The 20,694-nt window shown below is 47.4% G+C and overlaps 2 protein-coding genes across 5 annotated transcripts in view; one reads left to right on the plus strand and one right to left on the minus strand.

Moving 5' to 3' along the window:
• Nup214 (nuclear pore complex protein Nup214) overlaps positions 1–19,655 on the minus strand; it is a 356,899-nt gene extending 337,244 nt beyond the window's left edge. For 3 of the 4 annotated variants that reach the window (XM_055063139.2, XM_055063141.2, XM_050195519.3), the window contains exons 1-5: positions 19,565–19,655; positions 19,067–19,172; positions 18,842–18,968; positions 14,021–14,241; positions 13,722–13,920 (exon numbers count right to left, since the gene is read on the minus strand). In XM_055063139.2, coding sequence (XP_054919114.1) covers positions 13,722–13,920; positions 14,021–14,241; positions 18,842–18,968; positions 19,067–19,102 — 583 coding nt within the window. In that variant the 5' untranslated portion in view covers positions 19,103–19,172; positions 19,565–19,655. The remainder of the gene's footprint in view (positions 1–13,721; positions 13,921–14,020; positions 14,242–18,841; positions 18,969–19,066; positions 19,173–19,564) is intronic. The other variant, XM_055063140.1, reaches the window with a different exon arrangement.
• Positions 19,656–19,852: 197 nt separating this feature from the next.
• LOC126547629 (eukaryotic translation initiation factor 3 subunit G-like) overlaps positions 19,853–20,694 on the plus strand; it is a 31,556-nt gene continuing 30,714 nt past the window's right edge. The window contains exons 1-3 of the mRNA XM_050195534.2: positions 19,853–19,963; positions 20,041–20,081; positions 20,401–20,528. Coding sequence (XP_050051491.1) covers positions 19,944–19,963; positions 20,041–20,081; positions 20,401–20,528 — 189 coding nt within the window. The 5' untranslated portion in view covers positions 19,853–19,943. The remainder of the gene's footprint in view (positions 19,964–20,040; positions 20,082–20,400; positions 20,529–20,694) is intronic.

The following is a 20,694-nucleotide window of genomic DNA, read 5'->3' on the forward strand; positions in this document are numbered from 1 at the left end:
GACTAGCTGTCGGGCGGCGAAGCGACACTTCTTCAAGTTGAGCTGGAGTCCAGCATCAGCAAGGCAAGTGAGCACACGTTTGAGTTGGAACAGGTGAGAAGAAAAGTCCGGGGAAAAGATGACAATGTCATCGAGATAACAAAGGCATGTCTGCCATTTGAGGCCCCGGAGGATGTTATCCATCATTCTTTCAAAAGTTGCAGGCGCATTACAGAGGCCAAAGGGCATCACGGTAAATTCATATAAGCCGTCAGGTGTAACAAATGCCGTTTTCGGACGGTATGCATCAGCCACCGGGACCTGCCAGTAACCGGATCGTAAGTCTAAGGACGAAAAAAATTCAGCGCCTTCGAGGCAGTCCAGGGCGTCGTCAATACGGGGAAGAGGTAGACATCTTTCCGGGTTATCTTGTTGAGTCGTCGATAGTCCACACAAAAACGAATTGTCCCATCTTTCTTTTTGACCAGCACTACCGAAGATGCCCAAGGACTGTGCGATGGCTGTATCACACCGAGTCGGAGCATGTCTCCTACGTGCTCATCGATGACACGGCGCTTCGTCGCGGACACACGGTATGGACGTTGGCGCAGCGGCGCGTGGCTGCTGGTGTCGATATGATGAACGACTGTGGAGGTACGGCCTAAACATTGTTTCTGGAGGTCGAAAGAAGTTCGAAATCGGTTAAGGAGGTCGAGGATCTGCGTGCGCTGACTCAGAGTGAGGTTAGGATCAATAGACGGAGCAAACTCTCGGTCACATGCAGGCGGAGGCACAGAGACAGGGAGAGTTATGGAGTCAACGTGAAGAGAAGTCGAGTCATCAGGCACATCGTAGACAGAGCTCGTGTAGAATTCATCGGTAAAACCAAGGCACTTGCCATGATGTAAGCTTGATGGACACGAAAACGGATTCGAAACGTAAAGTGCGCTGGAGCCCTAGCGAAAGGGAAGGAGGGCAAAGGGAAGCAAGAAGGGATGACGGCATGCAGCAATTTGAGATGGTGTGAAAAGAACTGTGGAATCATAGAAAGCAGCACAGGAAATGGGTACAAGGGCGGAAGAGAAAGGAGGGATATCAGTGGCGGTGGCGACGAACACTCGAGCAGAAGGTGGAGGCAAATCTTCAGAAAGACTGCCGCAAAATGGAGTCAGCGCAAGTTCTGCACGGGCACAATCAATAATAGCGCGATGAGATGAGAGGAAGTCCCATCCTAGAATGATGGCATGAGAGCAGCGGGGAACAACAAATTCAATGTGGTATAAACTGTCTTGTATGGCGACACGGGCGGTACATGTTCCTAAGGGCTCAATTGGCTCAGCGCTTGCTGTGCGTAGCGAAATGGCAGAAAACGGCGTCGCGACTTTTCGGAGCGTACGGCGAAGCTGGTCGGCAATCACGGACACTGCAGCACCCGTGTCGACAAGCGCGTGAACGGCAATACCTTCGGCAAAAACTTCAATGACGTTCGTAGGGAATAAACGAGGGCTTGAGCAGTTCGAAGAGATCGCAGTTCTTGCCTCCGGAACTGCGCCTTTTAGTTTTCCTCCACAGCTGGAGGGCAGCGGATGATGGGGGAAAGGGAACGTCGACGGGGAGATGGAGACCGACGAGTGTTGAAGCTTTGGGTAGCAGGAGATGAAGGAGCAAAGTGCCAAACTGGTGGTGAATAGCGGGACTGGGTGTCAGGAGCATCCCCTCGAAGTCTTGCAGCATCGGGAGGATACCAACCTCACCGGCGGCAGAACCGTGCCACGTGGCCAGCAAAGCCACACGTGAAGCAAATCGGCCGGTTGTCTTGGGTACGCCACGGATTATCAACAGGGGGCCTAGGTAGCGGTGCACTGGTCGGAGCTGGGCGTAGGGGCTGTGGAGGCGCGCAGAAGCCGCTTCTGGGCAAGTAGTTCGCAGCTGCAGAAGGCAAGGCGTAGAAGCCGCTTGTGGGCGTGTAATGTGCAACTTCAGGCGGAGGTCTTGGCCTGGCGACGACGGCAGCGTACGTGAGCGGAACCGTCGCTGAAGGTGGCCGATTAGCGAGAGGTAGCGCGTCGCTGACTTGCTATTTTTGCATTGTTTTTCCACATGCAGTGGCCACACTACTAGTGCTCTCTTATCAAGTACTTTTTTCACATCATTAATACATTTCATTTGTATGGTGTTCCTTGATTGTTTATGCGCTGAAATTTCACACCACATACATTATGATAACCAGAGCATCCACCATGCCACGTTCCCTTTCACCAGAAAACTTGAAAAGACTATTTCCCCATTCAAGAATATGGAGTACAGGCAATATAAGGTTTCCATGATTAAGAGCACTTCAATGTAAACAACAAAAAACTATTGTCCAAGCTCCTGGTAAGAACGTCATGGCTACAAGGATCAAGCAAAGCACATGGTAGCCAACATCGCTATTAATAGTAGTGTGTTCTGCAAGAATGTGTACATGAGAGTTTATTTTAAGTTTCTCCATTCAATTTATAAATTATACGATTTACTGAAAAACCAAGTTACAAAAAGTTGATTATTGTCTTAAGCATGAAAGCGAGACAATAAACTTTATAGTTTCTTTGGTAGTTTCTGCCAAAAGCTCGCTATTATGAATGGCCTGCAAGGGTACCGACCTACAAAATTTTCCCAGCCAGCTGCAGCTGCGGAGGTGGCGAGCTTCCCAGAAGTGACCTTGGAACCCTTTCCCACCTGCTGCGACTCGTTTTGTAGGGACGACGATGTGCCGCGCCAACACCCCCTCGGCGTCGCTACGACTAAACGCGGTCGGCGGACCAAGTATTGTTAGCGGATTCGCCGTGGTCGCCACAGCTTGTTTGAAGCGGTGGAACTCCTGGGAGAAGATGTCTTGCGGTCGTCTCACAGGGCTTAGAATTCATGGACAGACGCGGCGGCCATTGCCTGCAGGGTCAACACTGGGATGAAGAGGCACCTGCTCGGGGCAGGACCCGTGTCTGCGAGAACCCTCTCACCTCGGTGTGGTCAGTGAAACCTGTGCGGAAGTGAGTGCGTAAACCCTCCCCCTCAAAGACGGGTCGGCTACGATGACTTTGGACACTCCGTTTCGAAGAACGGCCGTTTTTCCCTCACCTAGGGATCTAGAGAGGATAGAGTGCTTATAAGCAGTTGTTGCGCAGCTGCTGTGTGTGCATTCCCCTTTCAGTCATGTTAGACTGATGAACTGTAACGTTCTCATGTACATATTGTAAATAAATCCCACATTCCTCGTTCTCGATGAGAACAAGTCTCTCCCTTCAACGTCCTCAGCATGGATAAGTTGGACGATGGCATGGGCCAGCTACCATCTATTTCATGCCTGACCCCAACCATTACATCGCTAAAGATTACGAGACAACCAAAAGTTATTCAACATCCAGGGCATCACTTCTGTCATAATTGTGTGGCCCTTACCATCCCTATGCGGCACTAATTTGGTCAATATAAGTTTACCAAAAACAGGATTCTCATACAACGTTTTTTCCCAGGCTTACATACCGTATTTTTACACGCACAACCCACACCAATATTTCAAGAAAGTTAATAATAAAGTTGGGGTGCAGATTATACGCGAATTTCGCCTTGAAGTGTGGCTTCACGGCAGCACGCACCGCGCTGCCATAACTCAACACCTCAAGGCAAGGTTCTCCGCCATTCAAAGTTTAATCTCCTAGGGAACTCTGCCCTCTCTCCACTCCTGCGCATCAAAGCTTCCTTCTCCCCTGCTTCATGGTCACCCATTCTCGTCCCCTTTACGGGTTGCCATTTTGCGTTTAGCAGTTAGCAAATCGCACACAAGGCACTGGCAAACTCGTACGTCACTCGTTTCCGCTGCGCTCCCTCGGTCCGCGCTTCGTGATACATCGGTGGGCCAAATCACCAACGCGATTTTTGGTTCGGTCGCGTTTTCTTCATTGCCATTGCCCATGCAAGGGCTGCTCCGTCCACGCTCTCATCTACTGTCACGTGAATGCTAGCTACGAAGTGATCCGATTCACGCCACATATCACGGGACTAATTCATCCGGGATAGAGTCCAGCATGAGAATCCAGCTTTTAATAGTATTTAGTGCAAAGAAACACACACACGAGAGAAGGCACACAGGACACAGCGCTACTACAGTGCCTTCTCTCGTGTCATGCATTTCATTGCACTAAAAACTATTAACATGCAATACCAACAAGCCCACCAGTCTTTTGTTGAATCCAGCTTTGTCCGAAGAATAGAGGAACACAGCCGCTGGCCGAGGATACGACGTGGACGAGTCACGCATACGCGAATGGAGACTGTTTTTGCAAAGATTTGAGCATTGTTGTATGTGGTTATTTCTGCGGATTATACACGACGATTTTCTTTTTTTTTTCTTCCCGGGCTGTTGCAATTGGGGGTGCGGGTTATACTGTATGCGGACAAATATGGTGGCTGGACAAACCTTTAATTGGCACCTATCCACCAAGAATGCATGTGCTTGATTGCAGAAATGGTTGCATTATATTTACTCCAACCCATAGGCGTCCACTACGGGAGGGGGCTCCGGGGCCAGAACCTCCTCCAGAGTTTTCTGGGGTGGGGGTGGGGTGCGACGCCAGCATGCGCGACGTGGCTGCCCAGGTACCTATTTCCAAGTTATCAGTTTGGAGGATTCTAAATGATGGCCTTTCACCTGTACCACGTTAACCAGCACCAATGCTTGGAAGATAGAGACCTGTAGAATCGCCTAGATTTCTCGAATTGGGCCCTGAGAAAAGCCGATGCGTCACCGGACTTTTTTTGAGCAACATGATATGCACAGATGAAGCAAATTTTCGCAGAAATGCCTAGGCAAATTTGCATAATGCACACTATTGAAGTGACTCCAATCCACACTGGGTAAAACGTAATCAGCACCAGTACCAGTGGTTGTTCAATGTGTGGTGCAGAATTTATGCTGGTGCTACAATTGGTCCCATCTTCTTCGATCACACAATGACTGAATGGCATTACGCGGACGAAATTCTCGATGGAGTGGTTGATTAATTTCTCAGCGAAGTCTCGCTCTCACGTCTTCCACTTCTGTGGCATCAGCAAAATGGAGCATCCACACACTGCAACAGCCGAGCACGAAACTGGCTGGATGAGACTTTTCATGCGTAATAGATTGGAAGGCACGGGCCCGTAAATTGGCCGGCTAGGTCACCTGATCTCTCTCTACTCGATTTCTTCTTTAGGGTTATATGAAAGATTGTGTTTACATGATCGAGATGATGATGCGAGATCAGCTCAAGGCAAGGATAACGGATGTCTGCCGTAGAATTCCAGCGTCGGTCATCAAGAACGCCATTGAAGATGTGATAAAGCTGACTCAGTACTGCGTAGCTGCAGAAGGAGACCTATGCGAACGCGTCCTCTAAGCAGCAACAGGGCTTACGAATTCATAGACACAGTCAAACCCACTTATAACTGTGAACGGTCGGGAGGCAGGGAACAAAGTGTGTTTATTATAAGACAAAGGGCTGCTTATATAAGGACAGCTACAAATATGAGCATGTGCACTTCGTACCGTAAGGGCATGTGTTAACATGACAGTGCGCACTTCCATCTTCCTTCTTTTCGAAGAGAAAACAAAGAGAACAAAAAAGTTTACAAATTCGCATGTCAGGGACCTAATGCTGTGGTCTCTCTAGCAGGGGGTAACGTTGTGGCGGTCTACGCCAACGGTCACTTCTACGAAGAATGTCCTCATGGGGAGAACCGGCAACTGCATCCTTGTTTGGCGGCCCATCAACCTTTGAACGGGCGACTTCAGTTGCTCGTCCCGTGGCATGTTTCGCCACTCCAGCAGGGCGCTGTAAAATTCCAGGGTTGCGAAAGGACACTTCGTTAGCAGTTTTTTTGCCTCCTGCGCTGCACGCTCTGCCATGCCGTTACCACGAGGATAGTACGGGCTTGAAGTTACGTGGGCAAATCCGAGCTGCGCAGCAAAAGAGCGGAAGCACGCGCTGTTGAAAGGTGGGCCGTTATCACTGCACAGCTTTGCCGGGATTCCATGAGTCGCGAAGACGAGCATGCACGCATTGTTTACCGCTATCGCTGTTGTCTGACGTAGCTTTTGAACCTCGAAAAAGAACGAGTAGAAATCCACGGGGATTAGGTAGGACTGGTCATCATGGTGGAAAATATCAAGCCCTACTACTTGCCCTGGCAGGCCTGGTATCTCGTGGCTCAGCATAGGCAGTCTAGCGTTCCTGCGTTTGTACTTTTTGCACGCTGCGCATGACTTAGCTAGAGCCGAGATGTCTGCGTTCATGCCGGGCCAGAACATTACTTCTCCGGCTCTCATCGTCATTTTTTCTTCGCCTCCATGTGCGGTGTGTAGCAAGCGCAGAATTTCCGGTCGCTTGGCAGGAGGAATGACTATTTTGTTGGTTCCGAGTAGCAGGCCTTCCTCAACATGCAGCTCGTTGCGGTAACACCAGTATGGACGCAGGGCATGCGGCACATGGTTCGTCGTTTCCGGCCATTCTGTGCTCGATAACGGAGCAGTTCGGCCATACTGGCATCTTTGTTAGTTTTGTGCCGAATACTCTCGAGCTGCTGGTCTGACACAGGAAGCGAAGAAATAACGCTGACTTGAAATTGTTCTGTCTCGTCGGTTAGTTCCGTAGCACTCGGGAAGCGAGAAAGCGCATCAGCTAGAAACAACTCCTTTCCTGGTTTGAACGTCCAGCTCAGCTCGGACGCACTCCTGAAGGGCGATGGCGATTCGTCGCGCTGGCTTGACGACGCCTCGAGCTTCAGGCTTCAGCTCCATGTGGTAGGCTACGTCTTTGATTCCTCCCAGCCCCTGGAAAACATCTCGAAATCTTTCTACTATTTCCTTAGTTTCCAAGGCGTCCACGGTGTTTATGCGGCCAATCGGCCCTAAGCGTTCAGCCACCTTGCCACTCAATGTAACAGGAACAGCTTGTTCCACGATAAAGAATAGCACCCTGGTAGACTGCGTTGTACTGGCGACCTGAAGCTCGATATTCTTCGTCGCCTTTTCTATGTGCCCGAAAAACGACCGTAGCGTAGAGCAGCAGTCTTGTGCTGGCTTCGTAGTTATGTTTCTGAGTGACACTTCAGGCATGATGGAACAGTTGGCTCCGGTATCAATTTTGCAGCGTATGGCGGAACCTGCAATGTCGACAGTCGCTGACTAGCGGTCGTGGCCATCAATTGCATTGACTTTGAGAGTTTGAAGAAAATAGCCCTCGTCCTCTGCCATTTCGACCTGTTTTATCTTGCATGCTTGGCCCCTCGGTCTCGCTTCTGGTTGACGACAACCACGCGCGAAGTGGTTTCAGCCGCCACACTTGTTACAGTGCTTGCCATGCGCAGGGCACTTTTCTTTTCCGTGTGTGAAAGAGCAGTTTGGGCAAATTCCGAGGCTAACTTTTGATTTCACAGCATGTACGGTGGCCTCATCGGTTGCTTCTACTTCTGCCTCCCTGATCTCTTTAAAGTGCTCCTTCACTTGTTCCCTTCTCGGCATATTTCCACTGTTTTGGCATACGACGGATTTTAAGACAGAAGTTTCTGCTGCAGGTCCTTGTCTCTAACTCCTAGAATTATTTGACTGCACAGTGATCTGTCCTCTAGCTCTCCGAATTCACACAAGCAAGCAAGAGTTCGGATATCAATCAGCCGCTCGTTAAGAGATTCGCCTGCACGTTGATCTCAGGAGCCAAAACAAAACTCGTTGAACGTTAAATTCTTTGCTGGTTTGTACTGGGCCTCGAATTTTTCGATCAGCTTATCGAGGTCTTGTTTTTCGTCCTCATTTGCGAATTTGAAAGTATAGAACACCCGCCTTGCTTCTTCACCAGTTGTCACTTGAACTTCTTTAGGCCGCTTCCTCAGTCCAGTCGCCGTAGAGAACAGAGTAAACTCACTTTTCCAAATAATTCAGTTCTGGTAAGCGCCACCCGTACTTTCCAGTGGCTTTGGCGGTGGTAGAACTGTCGACGCCATACTTCTTTCTCTGGAGTGTACTAGGGGTGCAGCTGGACGAGGGTTCGGGGAAGAACAGTGGTGAGCGCGGCTTGCGAAACCCGTCGCCGCCCCACTTCCGACACCATGTGAACGGTTGGGAGGCAGGGAACAAAGTGTGTTTATTATAAGACAAGGGGCTGCTTATATAAGGACAGGCACAAATATGAGCATGCGCACTTCGTACCGTAAGGGCCCGTGTTAACATGACAGTGCACATACCAGGCACATACGCAGGATTTTTTTTCGGGGGGGGCCCAACCCAAGGTAAGTTCTATGCAAATGAGGGGGAGGGGGGTACTTTACTAGTACAAATGTGAATAACGTCCACCATTCGACATAAAAACGTGTAAACCCACAAAAGAGAAATTAAATAAGGGGCCGTATAACGTAAAACTATTCCAATATGTTTTTATTCCAATCTCCTGACGTCAAATTTGCGTAACCGCCGACGCAAGCATCGAAGGGTCACCCGCAGAGTTGTCTGAACAAACCAATCAAATGCTCCCCTCGTTCATAGGAGATCAATTTTGTTTGCTTGAAAAACGAATAACATTGCCTGCACTGTGCGGCTTCTCTTATCTAATTGGCTCACAAGAGGCGAAGAGCACGCTCAAGTGGAGAGGGATTCGATGAGGCCGAGCCACTGCAATGAATATCGATAACCGGATGAAGAGGGTGGTGCCGGCGTGTGCGATTGGTCCGCTTTCTCTTACTTCGCTTGTGGTGGCTCGTCGACAATCGGGGTGGCATGCAACGGAAGCTTAAGCATGAGGCTAAAACGGATCCTCAGTAAAGAAGAGTTGGCAGAAAGAGGTCGTAAACCGGCCGAAAGTTCTCGAAAACGTTACACGGCCAGGCAAAAAGTTTATTACACGCAAATAAACCCATGCTCTCCGGCACGGGTGAACTATAGCCAGTGCCGGAGCGATCGACGGCAGCGATATTTTATTCCTTTCGGAACGGGGCAGCCTGCGGCTATTCAGAAGAAAATTTACTTTTGTTCGACATATTAATACATCTTTAATGCGTACACGTCACTTTGACGCGGTAAGTTTTTGCGTTTTTGTGACGTCTCGTGAGAGGCAGGTGAAGTGGGTGCAGCCCGAAAACTTATGACCAATAGCCCAGGGCTAATGGCGAAAAGGCGTCGAATCAGAAATAACCTGTTGTGTATTGTTCGGTCAAATTATGTATAATCAGTGTGCACAAGTCATATCAGATGGGGAGCTATCGCGGTTTTCGTGACGTCGTGCGACAGACAGGTGAAGTGGGGGTGGTCCAAAATATTTTTTGACCAATCGCGGTGGGCTGATTTCAGAATTGGAATAGAAAAGTTTGGAATAGTTTTACATTATAGCACCCAAGGTGTATTTTACAGGTACGCCCTGTGGGATACACCTCTCCTTTACTTGGCAAACAAGGAACTGCGTCAAATGGACTTGCGCAGGACAGAAGCGCATGAAGAACACTGGCAAGGACAAGTAAAGAAGCCAAAGTGTAAAATAAAGATTACTTTATAGAATACAATTTAAAAAAAGCAGCAGTTGGCGACCAAGGCACACAAACCGCGCGGGGTTGTGTTACTCCTCCAGCCAATCACAGAAGCAAACAAAATCGTCGTCATGCGGCCTTTTCAAAATGGCGTCGTACTTGATACCTCCGAAGCGTCTGCTGTTCTTGAAGAGTCTTTTCATCGGCGGAAGCAATGATGTGTGCAACAGACATGGACAAAGTGTATGGAGCCTGAGTATATTTCACTCTTCAAAAGTCTGCGGTGCCTTTCATTTCACTGCTGAACCCGTTTTACTCAAGAAACTTCACTGCAAACTAAAGTGAAACTTGACAATAAATAGTTGCAGCAAAGCAAGCATGTTATTTCAGTTCAATAAAGAATTAGGGTTTGGCCATTCCACTATAATAGGCGAGGCAAAAGGTATAAAATTACGCCCTAATAATTTTATTTGTGTGGTTGCCGCCTTATTTGGGTAACAGAAAAGATTGAAGTACGAATTATTTGCAGCCTCCCGGAGGAACAGTGGCTGGCGGTTATGAGGGCGTGGGCGGGGATTCACTGCAGACTTAATTTGTATCCGACTATAGTAGCGTTTTTTTCAATTAGTTCTGGCAAAATGGTAGATAAATATATATTTGCGGAACCATCACAGTTGTTTTGGATCCCTCGTTTATGCTCTACCAAGTTGAGTGCCGCAAACGACTCGAATTGTTATTTGGGAAGTTACGTAACGATGCGTGGCTGCCAGTCCAGTACAACATCGTAAGGCGCAGGACGCTGTGATTCTAGATGTACTACGCCCACCGCTGAAGCTTAGAAAGACACTTGCATAAGCACAGTAGAAAAGTGGCTACATCAGGCGGCTCGACTGATAACTGTAGAAGCGTCATTCAAAACACACGGAATTGTACTCCACTTCCGGCGGAGTTTTTTCTACTTCCTCTTTAAATAAAAAAATGTTGATCCATAAATATTTTCATAAACAGCGGTTAAATTTGCTAACTTTCGCTTTTTCTTCCTGCTTGGCTGTTGCCTCAGTTTCCCACAATGGATTTCTTAGTAGATCGCTTAATTTCTCAACGCCTTGTGACTCTTGTTTCCAGTAGGCAATTTTGCACGAAAAGTGCTCTAAGATTAGGCAAAAGCCAGACGAGCTAACGGATGACATTCATGTTGCTTATGTATTTAACGGTTATTGCAGGGTTTCATGATGGACGCTGTTTCGCATTATTTTGTTTTTCATCTCATCTAACCCATATCGCGGGTATATGGTTCCGAGAATCTGTCAGCGTCGCGGCGAGCCATTACTCGAGGAAATAATGAAGCAAAAGGAAAAGTTAGACGCAATTGGCGTTTTTTCTCGCCGCAACTCATTCCACGTGCATACAGACCAGCTGACCACGAACCGAATCCCTGTCTTGGTCCCTGGATCAGTCTAAATGAAGAAGGTTGCGCTAACGAAGCAACAGCGAAGCGCGTGACCGTCGAAATGATGGTGAGAACTGAATGCATCTCGAGTTAATCGCGTGGGCACCGAATCGATGAGGAAACTGGCCTTCACACCCCAAAAGATGCCGATAACTACCGCCATCCGAAAGAAGTGAAAAAGGAAGCAAAATGTTGACCGCCGACTAGCTGTTAAGTTTCAACATTGATTTGGCGGCGCTTTAGGAATGTGTGTGAGAAGTGGTGGCGTGGGCGGGGAAGGGGGGGGGGGTATGCGCCCTAATTTCGGGGGGGGCCCGGGCCCCCCCTTGGGTACGTGCCTGCCGCATACTTACAATAACGATACCAGTTTTAACACTATATCAGTTATAACAATGAGAAGCTGCTGCACCATCGACTTTTGTGTTTTCAATGATGACATAACCTGCTTACTACAATTCCCCGATGCCGCATTATCGATTATAACGATGAAGTCTGGCTGCTGGATGTCCGAGCCGAAAGGTAGTGAAATGCGAAATCCTTGAAGATAAAAAAAAAAAAAAACGAGAAATTCGAACTGCTGCACGATGGGGCCACCGCTCCAACCGCCACTGCGCGCTTATTTTCCAGCCATCTCCGCGCGGCTCTCTCCTGTCGCCCTTCTACCCCTCCGAACACGAATGGACCGCGGTAACTGCGCCGCAAGCAGATTGCTCGCATGTTGCTCAGTGGCTCCTCATTCAGCACAGTTCTGCGCTCACGTTCGTCTTTGTCGGTTGCGTCAAAGTCGCTCCTGACCACGCGGTTTCTCAGCTTCGCTTGACTCGCTGCCGAAACGGAAGATAGCTGACCCGCCCTCTGATCATCAGCAATGCACAACGTTGCCGGTGAAAAGAAAGCACACAGCTATATATTTGGAAACTAAGTCCTTCTAACAGATGAGACGATCGTCGCGAACGTGATTGCATCAGATAGCGACGGCGACAGCGGCAGCGACGACGCAGAAGGGCAGGCTGCCTCAACATTGTCCTCACAGGAGGCATGGCAGATGATTCAGTCCTTCCAGGGCTTTGTTTTCACGAGGAACCTTCTGCTGCACTACGTGGAGCACTTGGATGCCTTGGAGAAGGACGTCGGCAAGCTTTGCATAAAGCATGCATGGCCGACAGACAGACTTTTCTTGTGCAAGCCAGTGAGAAATATGTAACGAGATGCTTGTGGCTATCTCTCCTCAGCGTTTTTTCTGGATTTCTCATGCTGACAGGCTGCCGCGGCAGCCTTCTCGCAATTTTTGAAAGGCCCCTTTTGAGGCCACCAAAATGATGCCTCAGCGGTGCTCGCATATCGCTTGCCACTCTGGCACCTCTTTGCAGTTGTTATAGCAATGCCATTCTTTAACGCCGACAGCCGTGGCTTGTTACACGCGATCAGAGCACCCAGGAAGCAGTTAAACGAGTAAACACAATCAGCAGCCGGGCGGAGGAAAGTGGTGGGGAGGGGTACTGGCCTCGCCACCTATATAGTTTTCTCACATCAGCTCTGCCATCCCCCTATTTTGATTTTTTCATGCAAGCCGGTGATAACAATTATTGGTTGCAACAATGTAATTTTCATGGCACTTGAATATTGTTGTGAGTGTGTGTATATATATATGTAATCGTATTTACTCGTATAATGAATGCACTTTTTTCCCCGAAACATGTGCAAAGTTGGGGGGGGGGGGGACATGTTCATTATACGAGGTAAAATGTTGAGCAATTCTTTTTTCCACGGCCACCTCTAAAAAAGTCCGTTTCGCCCAAAAAGCTAACCATCAATTGTGATAGCAAATGTGTAGACAGCTACACGAAAGTAAGGACAGTAGTTTTATCGGACGTATGAACTTTCAAACATTCACTTCACGTAAACTGAGCAGCGAGAAGACCGCACGCACAAAGGTATGAGCTGCCATAAACTCAGCCTCCAACGCAGACTGCTGTGAAGATAGGGCACGCAAGGCGCAGTTGCTGCCGGAGTAACCCCCCCCCCCCCCCCCCCGCCACCGCCATGCTCGCGACGAAAAACGGTGTGTTTCCTTCCCGCTTTCCTCCCTCGTACGCGGGAGATTGAGCCGCGATCGTCGGCACCCCTAGGGTGAGGTTGTCCAATACGCAGTTGCTGCCAGAGTACAACGCTGCACCCCCCCACCCCTCCCGGGGCTTCTTGCGCAACGAAAGACGGCATGTGAGATTGAGCCGTAATCGCTGGCGTCCCTCGCACGCTTTCACTCAACACTTACACCATTCGCGAGTGCTGACGACGAAGATGGCAAAAATGCACCTGGAGCGTCCACATAATTTTTATCGGAATTAAAGTAGGAGACACAGTACAATTCAGCCTCCGACACGGTGTCGGACACAATCGCACCCGCCGAACGCCATATCAGACGCTGAATCGTACCGTGCGTCTCCTACTTACGGCAGCAAGTTTAGGGTGCGATCATAATTATGTGAGAAAAAGAAAAAAAACACTTTTTGATTGGAAAAGTGGGGCCTGCGTTCATTTTGCGAGTGTGTTTATCATGCAAGTAAATACGGCATATATATACATAGGATTCAGAAAGCTGGAACCCCCCCCCCGCCTCGGGAAAAATGAAAACTTTCCGCCTAGCTCAAACCCTTACCTCACCACACGATTAAAAAAAAAAAAAAAAATCTTGCATGAACCTAATTGTGAGAATGCCAGTAGTACATTAAAACAATATTGGCTGCAATAAGGAAGTACTCACAAGCGGTGCCTCCTGCAGAGGGTGGAAGTGTGCCGAGAATTTTGAGAGATTCTCCAGAAAGCTCATAGATGGACACTGAGCCACTGCCGAGGCAGACAGCAAACATTTCGCACACCGCTGGATTCCATGCAAAGTCCTGCAGAGTCACGCCTGGCTGTGCACTGAGCCGTACTGTTGCGATAGGTCGTGTCTCTAGTGCCTGCAGCAATAGATCAAATAATATGCCACGTTTTGACCATGAACAATGGCAGTTTAAAACTGTATCGCAACAGAACCACAAGGCTATCTCAAACTTTTACCTGGCCTGCAAAGCCTCGAACATCATACATGTCGGCAACAGGTATGCCATCCCGCAACAATCCAACCGCCAGCGTAGTGTCATCTGCACTAAGTGCCACCAAAAGGACAGGCCCTGTCGTTGGCAGTACACGAAAGGGGCAATTGTCAGCTGGTCCCTTGCTGCCTGGCCCCTCCTCCGCATCACAGTTTAGGATATCTTCAATAGTGCAGATCTTCACACCTGTAGGTATGTGCAAATGAGAGGAGCACATGTTATAAAAGCAAACACGCTCTGCATACTGTAAAATTTACAGAGAAGCTTTCTTCACGGACCATCCCAGATTTTCCAGGCCGAGGCTGGGTTCCGTTGTCTTGCCAAGTAGCTTAACCCACAGGACAATATAATCTTTGCTACCCTTACAAGTGTCCTGGCTGCTGGCCTTGTTTTCTACGGAATAACTCAGTGATAGAAGAAACGATGCCTAAATATCCTTGTTGCAACAAATATATGTCACCAAAAGCACAATTGGTTTAATAAAGAAAAGCTTTTTATGCCTACTTTCCTAGGATTTGGGGTATCTGCTTGGAAAGTCTTTTTCGAAGTAAAGTGCTGTTTACTTTTGCACTATCTCCAGAATCAGCATGCTGACCCTGGATGCAGTGTCATAGCAGAGCGGGCCAAATCCTGGAGAAAGTATAACGTGCAGTCACGTGGTGGGGGCCTCTCCATTTTGCAGTCTTCACTGGAAGGTAGGTAAAAGCTATGGAGCAATACATTGTGCAAAATATAATCAGTTGCACGGATTTCAACCGCTACACAAATAATTCGCTTCTCAGGTTTCAACATGCAAGTTGGATCTGCATAATTTTTTAGCTCCATGACCCAAACAGTCTATAATATGACCACACTGCACATAATATCAACCACAAAATTAAGTGCCCTTTCCCTCCCATTAAATTCAGTGTATCAGTCTTCTGCTGCTGGCAATGGACACAAAACTATTTTCAAAGATAACTGGTAAACAATAAATACAGGCATAAACAAAACATTGTGCAGACACCATTGCAGCATAGGTAGAAAATAAAGATTGCAATGAGACTTCAACGGCACTGTTTATACACCGTTTTTTTTAGGCGCCGCCATATTGTGAATGCAGTGGCGCCGCCTATGAGCAGTGCCATACTGGCTTGAGTGAAAGCGGTGTTTTGCATGGCAGGTATACGCTCGGCAGTAGGTTCTGGCGCTTGTTTTCGCGGTCATGCGTTCTGTTTAGTATGACGTGCGTCTTCTACATGGTAAACGGTTCTGCGAGACGTGTTGAAGTAGTTTAAGGCGTCATGGCCGGAGTTTCTGCTGGCGTTGCGGTGGACGGAACACACAGCGCGATGTGTGTGCACACATTTCAGCCTACAATCAGCCTCGGAGATCGATTGTGTATTTCTGAATGTTCCATTCACTAATGTGACCTTATTGCAGTAGTATCCTCTATTTCTAAGCTGCGGTTTAGGAGCCATGAAACATATGCAACGATCTTAACAGCGTGGGTACCGTTCTGCTGCGATAGGAGCTGTGGTGTTATACTTTGACAAGCGTTCAAACTGTTCGCTGCAGGTTACATTGCGTGACTACTTGGTTTGATGGATGAAGTTTCCGCCCCTGAATAAAATAGTTTTGGCAAGTAATAGCAGCATACCTTACAGTCTCAATTAAGCTTGTCCAGCAAAGGGACTGTTTACGAACTGCGCGAGCGTCCTAAGCAGTGGTAGGCGCTGGATTACAGATATCTTTGTTCTATATACCGCATGGTCCAAGCATACGACATCAGCGGTTATAAATCTATAAACACTGTGCAGCGTGACTATGCGAGCCCGTTTTCTTCTGCTTTTTCGAGAAAGAGGATGATAACCGAATTTTTTATTTTTTCGGTCGTGTTCGTTCCGTTTTCTGCGACACACTCACACACATTACAGAAATTTTGTCCTCAAATATAGCCATCGCATTCTTTTTATGTGATCCCTCTCATATTATGGCTGTATGCAGGCCAAAAAGGCAATGCCGAAGCGCACAGCTTACATATGTATCGTGCTGGTTGACCAACCACAGTGATCGCTGTGTTGAGCAGCGCCATCAGCCTCATGCAGGAAGACTAGCGCAGACATACAGTAATTTCAAGCCTACTAGACTTGAAATGCGCGAGAATGATGCCGGTGCATCACAAATATTTCATACCGCCTGCCGCTTAGATGTTTTGTGGTTGCCTTAGGTTGGCCATTGCACGAGCATGCGCTCTTACGTTTTATGTTTTACTCCGTACGCCAAGTGATCAGACAGTGAGCTGATTTATTATTTAATGCTGGTAATACAGATACACTGGTTTTCTTTGTTGAATTAAAACCAATATCAGCAAAATAGTTCACAACACATACACACACCGCGACTGATAATGTGCGTACACAGCAGCAGATAAAGCACGTCACATTTTTGCTCCTCCAAGACATATTTCCACCTGCATTTACTGATGCACCGAAAGGCTTCCCTGACGACCTTATATGAATGGACATGGCGTAAATTTCAGAGAGTACAATCTAAAACATTCTGAAATCGTTCTGCAGCACGCGACAGCAATACTTTCAAGCAGCGCCGCGCCGGATCGCCCAAGCCAGAGAGGAGGAAAGACTCCCTGCGCGCCCTATCCTCCTCGCCGGATGAAACAGTCTATAAAGTCAGTGCAATGTTCTTGGCTGATTGAAGTATACCCTGAAGGGTCCATTCATTCTACCTTGCATTTTCAATAAACACCAATTATTAGTTTGCACTCCACTTGTCCCATCCCGCCTTTTTGTGTTCATGTGTATGCCCTCGTGTTCTTACTCTAACACAAGAATGACAGACCTTTATGAGACCTGCGGTTCTCATAAAAGTTATTGTTACTCATAAAAGTTGCTCTAAGATACCACTTGCATGAAAATTTTTGTGGAACTAATGTCTCACGGTGTGTTTAATTCAAAATCTGAGGTTCATTCAATGTGAATGTCTGGTGGGAGATCAGATGCTAGAATCCCAAAATCTATTTCACATAGCATCACTTCCAAGTGATAACATGAGGAGTCCTTGGATTTACTTTGACGAAAAATTTTCAACAGTTCTCAGATCAGGCAAAAAAGCACCATGCAGAAAGGGGCCCTGTGGAACTTCTAAAACATGGTAAACAAACCTGCCAAGTCACTGGACAATAATGTCATGGACAACTGAGCTTCATATTCCTATACTAGCAGCAGGAAGCCTACAGCCTAATTCAAAACTGCCCGCTCTTCCCTACACCTCCTTGAAATCCTCATCTCATTTCGTGTATATTCCTACACACTTATAAACACGATGACCATTGGCTGGATTTCTTGAAAAATCATGAATATGTGCATCAGACAGAGCCAAACTGAGACAAATTTTGCCAGTAACAAGGAAGAGGCACCATTTGGTAGCAGATAATGATACCACCGTGCCAACAATATAGGCTCGAAGATCAGGTGGCACAACAGTGGGTTGCATTATATGACCTTCAGGTAATGCCACCACCAAACCCAGTGTGATCACAGATCAAGCAGGGCAGGCATTGTTCGTGTGGGCAAGGCAGCACAGCATAGAGTGCAGCACAAACAATTAAATGAAGGCCATAAGGCATGGTAGTGGCATGGCAATAACTCCACTAAAACAAGGGAAAACACGGGGAAGGTGGGAGATGAAAATTCAAGACGAGCAAAATGAGAACAGGGTAAAAGCGGGAGCTAATGTTTCGACAAGGGGAGAACAAGATAAAAGCGGGAGCCAATGAACATAGGCTCCCGCTACGATTTTCGCATTTGCAAGCTACCTAGCAGAGGACCGAACTATTCTTGGCATCAGTTCACTTGCGTAAGAACAAAGTAAAGCAACTTTAAAACTGTTTTCGTGAAAGTTATTTGTGATTGAGTGCGTTACTTTATCAAAACAAAAATTAAGTAGCAAGGCCACAGTGACGTGTCTACAATCCACGTTATGATTGGTTCCCTGTCCTTGGCGCATGTGCATTTTCGCGGAGTTCAGTGCTCTGAAGACCGAAAAATCACACGCACGAAGAGTCCAGCAGCCCATTTGCCGCAAGTGTGAAAACGCAGTCAAATTCACACCATGTGAAATGGGCTTTAGTTAAAAACAAATTTTACTTCAATTTGGTGGTTATCAGGTGGTCAATCAAAGCAGGCACAATGAAATTCAATGAAGCAGTAACGCATCACAATGACGTGCAAGAGTATCAAGATTACTAAACTATTTTGCGTGTAAAATTATTTAGAATTTACACGTATTAGAATCAGATGTCCAACTCGGGCTATGTACCCTTACTTTTTTTTTTTTATTATTCTCAGATAGTCTGTCCATGCAAGACAAAGCAGTGGCCAGGTTGGCAAAAGTAGTTGACCCAACATCAGCATCAGCCAGATCAGCGTAAGCTACTTGGCCACGCCTGGACCAATCAATCCTTAGTCGGCCACGATACCCAGAGCCAAGGTTTGGCGCAGAAAGTTTTCCTATACATACATATTTACCATGCACTTAGCTACCTTGTTGTAGAACAGACTACTTTTTCTTCCGCTGGCGCACCAATAGTGAAGTTGCACGATCAAGTAAAGCGAGTTTGTTGCATTCACCCGATGATGAACGTAGGGCATGTTCACACTTGCGAATCGGCAAGCGTGGTTTCCGTGGGAATCCGTGATAATACACTTATGGCTAGTAGCCATTTGCCGAGAATTATATAACACTTCGCAACATAAAAGGGACATTACCATAGTAGTCTTTTACTCACCCTGATCAAATGCTGCAAAGATCAATCCAAACCTCGACGACGCTGCGACCAGGTTCACGGATTCAGCACAGACAGATTCGCCTCCAGCCGTAACGTTTACCGTGCGTACAGGATGAAAAAGGAAATCCTGCCATTCAAACAAGAAATACGGAAACACATGACTGTCACTGTCAGAATCGCTACTTGTCGATGCGAGCAAACAAGACGACGCACGTAGCCACCCACCGGGTTTGGTCGCATACATCCCTGTCCACAAGCCATTTTTGGGAAGGTAGGTGCCACAAAGCCGAGATGTTCAGGAACTCCCGACACTTTCAAAGTTCCTGAAAAGCTGGAGAAAGCAGGAACATGCAGCGAGAATCATATTTGTTGGTGCTTAATATCGCGCGCAATGAATTTCGTTGCAAGGGAAAAAAATCACGATGTGATAAAATCACAAGCATTCCTTGACCCTCACAGAAAGTTTGTCACCTACAACCACGTTGCGACTTGCCGGTTCATTATAAAAATTTAATTATCAAAATGAACGTGATTGAAAGCAAGCTTTTGTTTATCTGGGAGCTAAGACGACGCGCGTAACGGACATCCTGACAATGTTTTCACAATAGTGTTGGGATCTTTAATTAGTAGAAGACACAACTTGTTTTAAACACTAACAAAATAACGCGAATAACTTCCGAAGCGCTTTGAATGACGAGAAAACCAGACTCGCACATAACTCACATTTCAAAGCACACAAGATCGTCACAGACATGGTCACAGATTAGTGTGTTAGTGGCTCCATGTGGCTCGCAGAACGGCTTGTGCCTTCAGCTTAAAATTGGCGCAAATGTGATTCCCCATTCCCCCTCCCCCCACCGCTACAAAATGTAATAACTCATTGTACCTAAAAATTATATCTCTTATATTTATTTAAATATTTCTCATTTTAAAGGCGCTTTTTGGACTACGTTTACATGCTTATTACGTTGCCTACATCGTATACGGTAGTCTGCGTCACGTGTGCGCGACTGCAACTAATGGCTAAGTTTGTATAGGTGTTCTGTGCTAAGCTCTCCCCGCGCACCGTGCCCCGTGCATAAAGCTATATAAGTGTTTGACAATGCCTGTTGCTGACAACTCGTAGGTTCAATTACTCTTGTTTATAGTGCTATTTAAATGTCGCAGTTGCTTTTCTTACCACTCTTTTCTTATTCTAGCATAACTCCTAGCTGGGCTGATCGGGTCGAGCAGGGTGAAGGTGAGCGCCAGTTTCTCTTCACCAGTAAGCTTAAGCTGATACGTAGGTGAATCTTGGGCTTGTTAGTTTGCGTTCATTGCGAAATACTTCAGCGCAGAAGAGATCATAGTAATACTGCTTTCATCCCTTTTGCCCTGGGTCATTTTCTCTTGTGTGGTTGAGCCGTTTTCCACGTCCAGGCAGTAGGCCTAGTATTCATTCTAAGATATTCGCCGTTTTCAGTGCTACATGTGACACCAATCGCGCTTCAGGTGACACGGTTTTATGTATTGCTGTGTTGACACTGAGCTTGCTTAATTGCTGGTCTGTCTGTTCGCAGATGTCCCTCTGCCGGCCCTGCCCCCGCAAGTCTCGCAAGTTCCGCATGTGCCACAAGTTGAAGTCGCTGATGGGGAAGAGAAAGTCACTACCGAATTTCGCGAAGACGAAGAAGGAAGGAAGGTTAAGGTGCGTGGACTCGCGTAGCAAGTGAGACACTTGCAGTATTTGTACGAATACCGACCTGCCGACGCGATCGCTCAATCTGTCATGTAAGATTGACGCGTTGAAGAGAAGCATATGGCAGCGGGGCCTGTGACAGGCCGGACGAGAAGCGAATTAATACCCGTGTCAC

The sequence above is a fragment of the Dermacentor andersoni genome, chromosome 1 (genome assembly GCF_023375885.2).
Source record: "Dermacentor andersoni chromosome 1, qqDerAnde1_hic_scaffold, whole genome shotgun sequence".
Lineage (NCBI taxonomy): Eukaryota > Metazoa > Arthropoda > Arachnida > Ixodida > Ixodidae > Dermacentor > Dermacentor andersoni.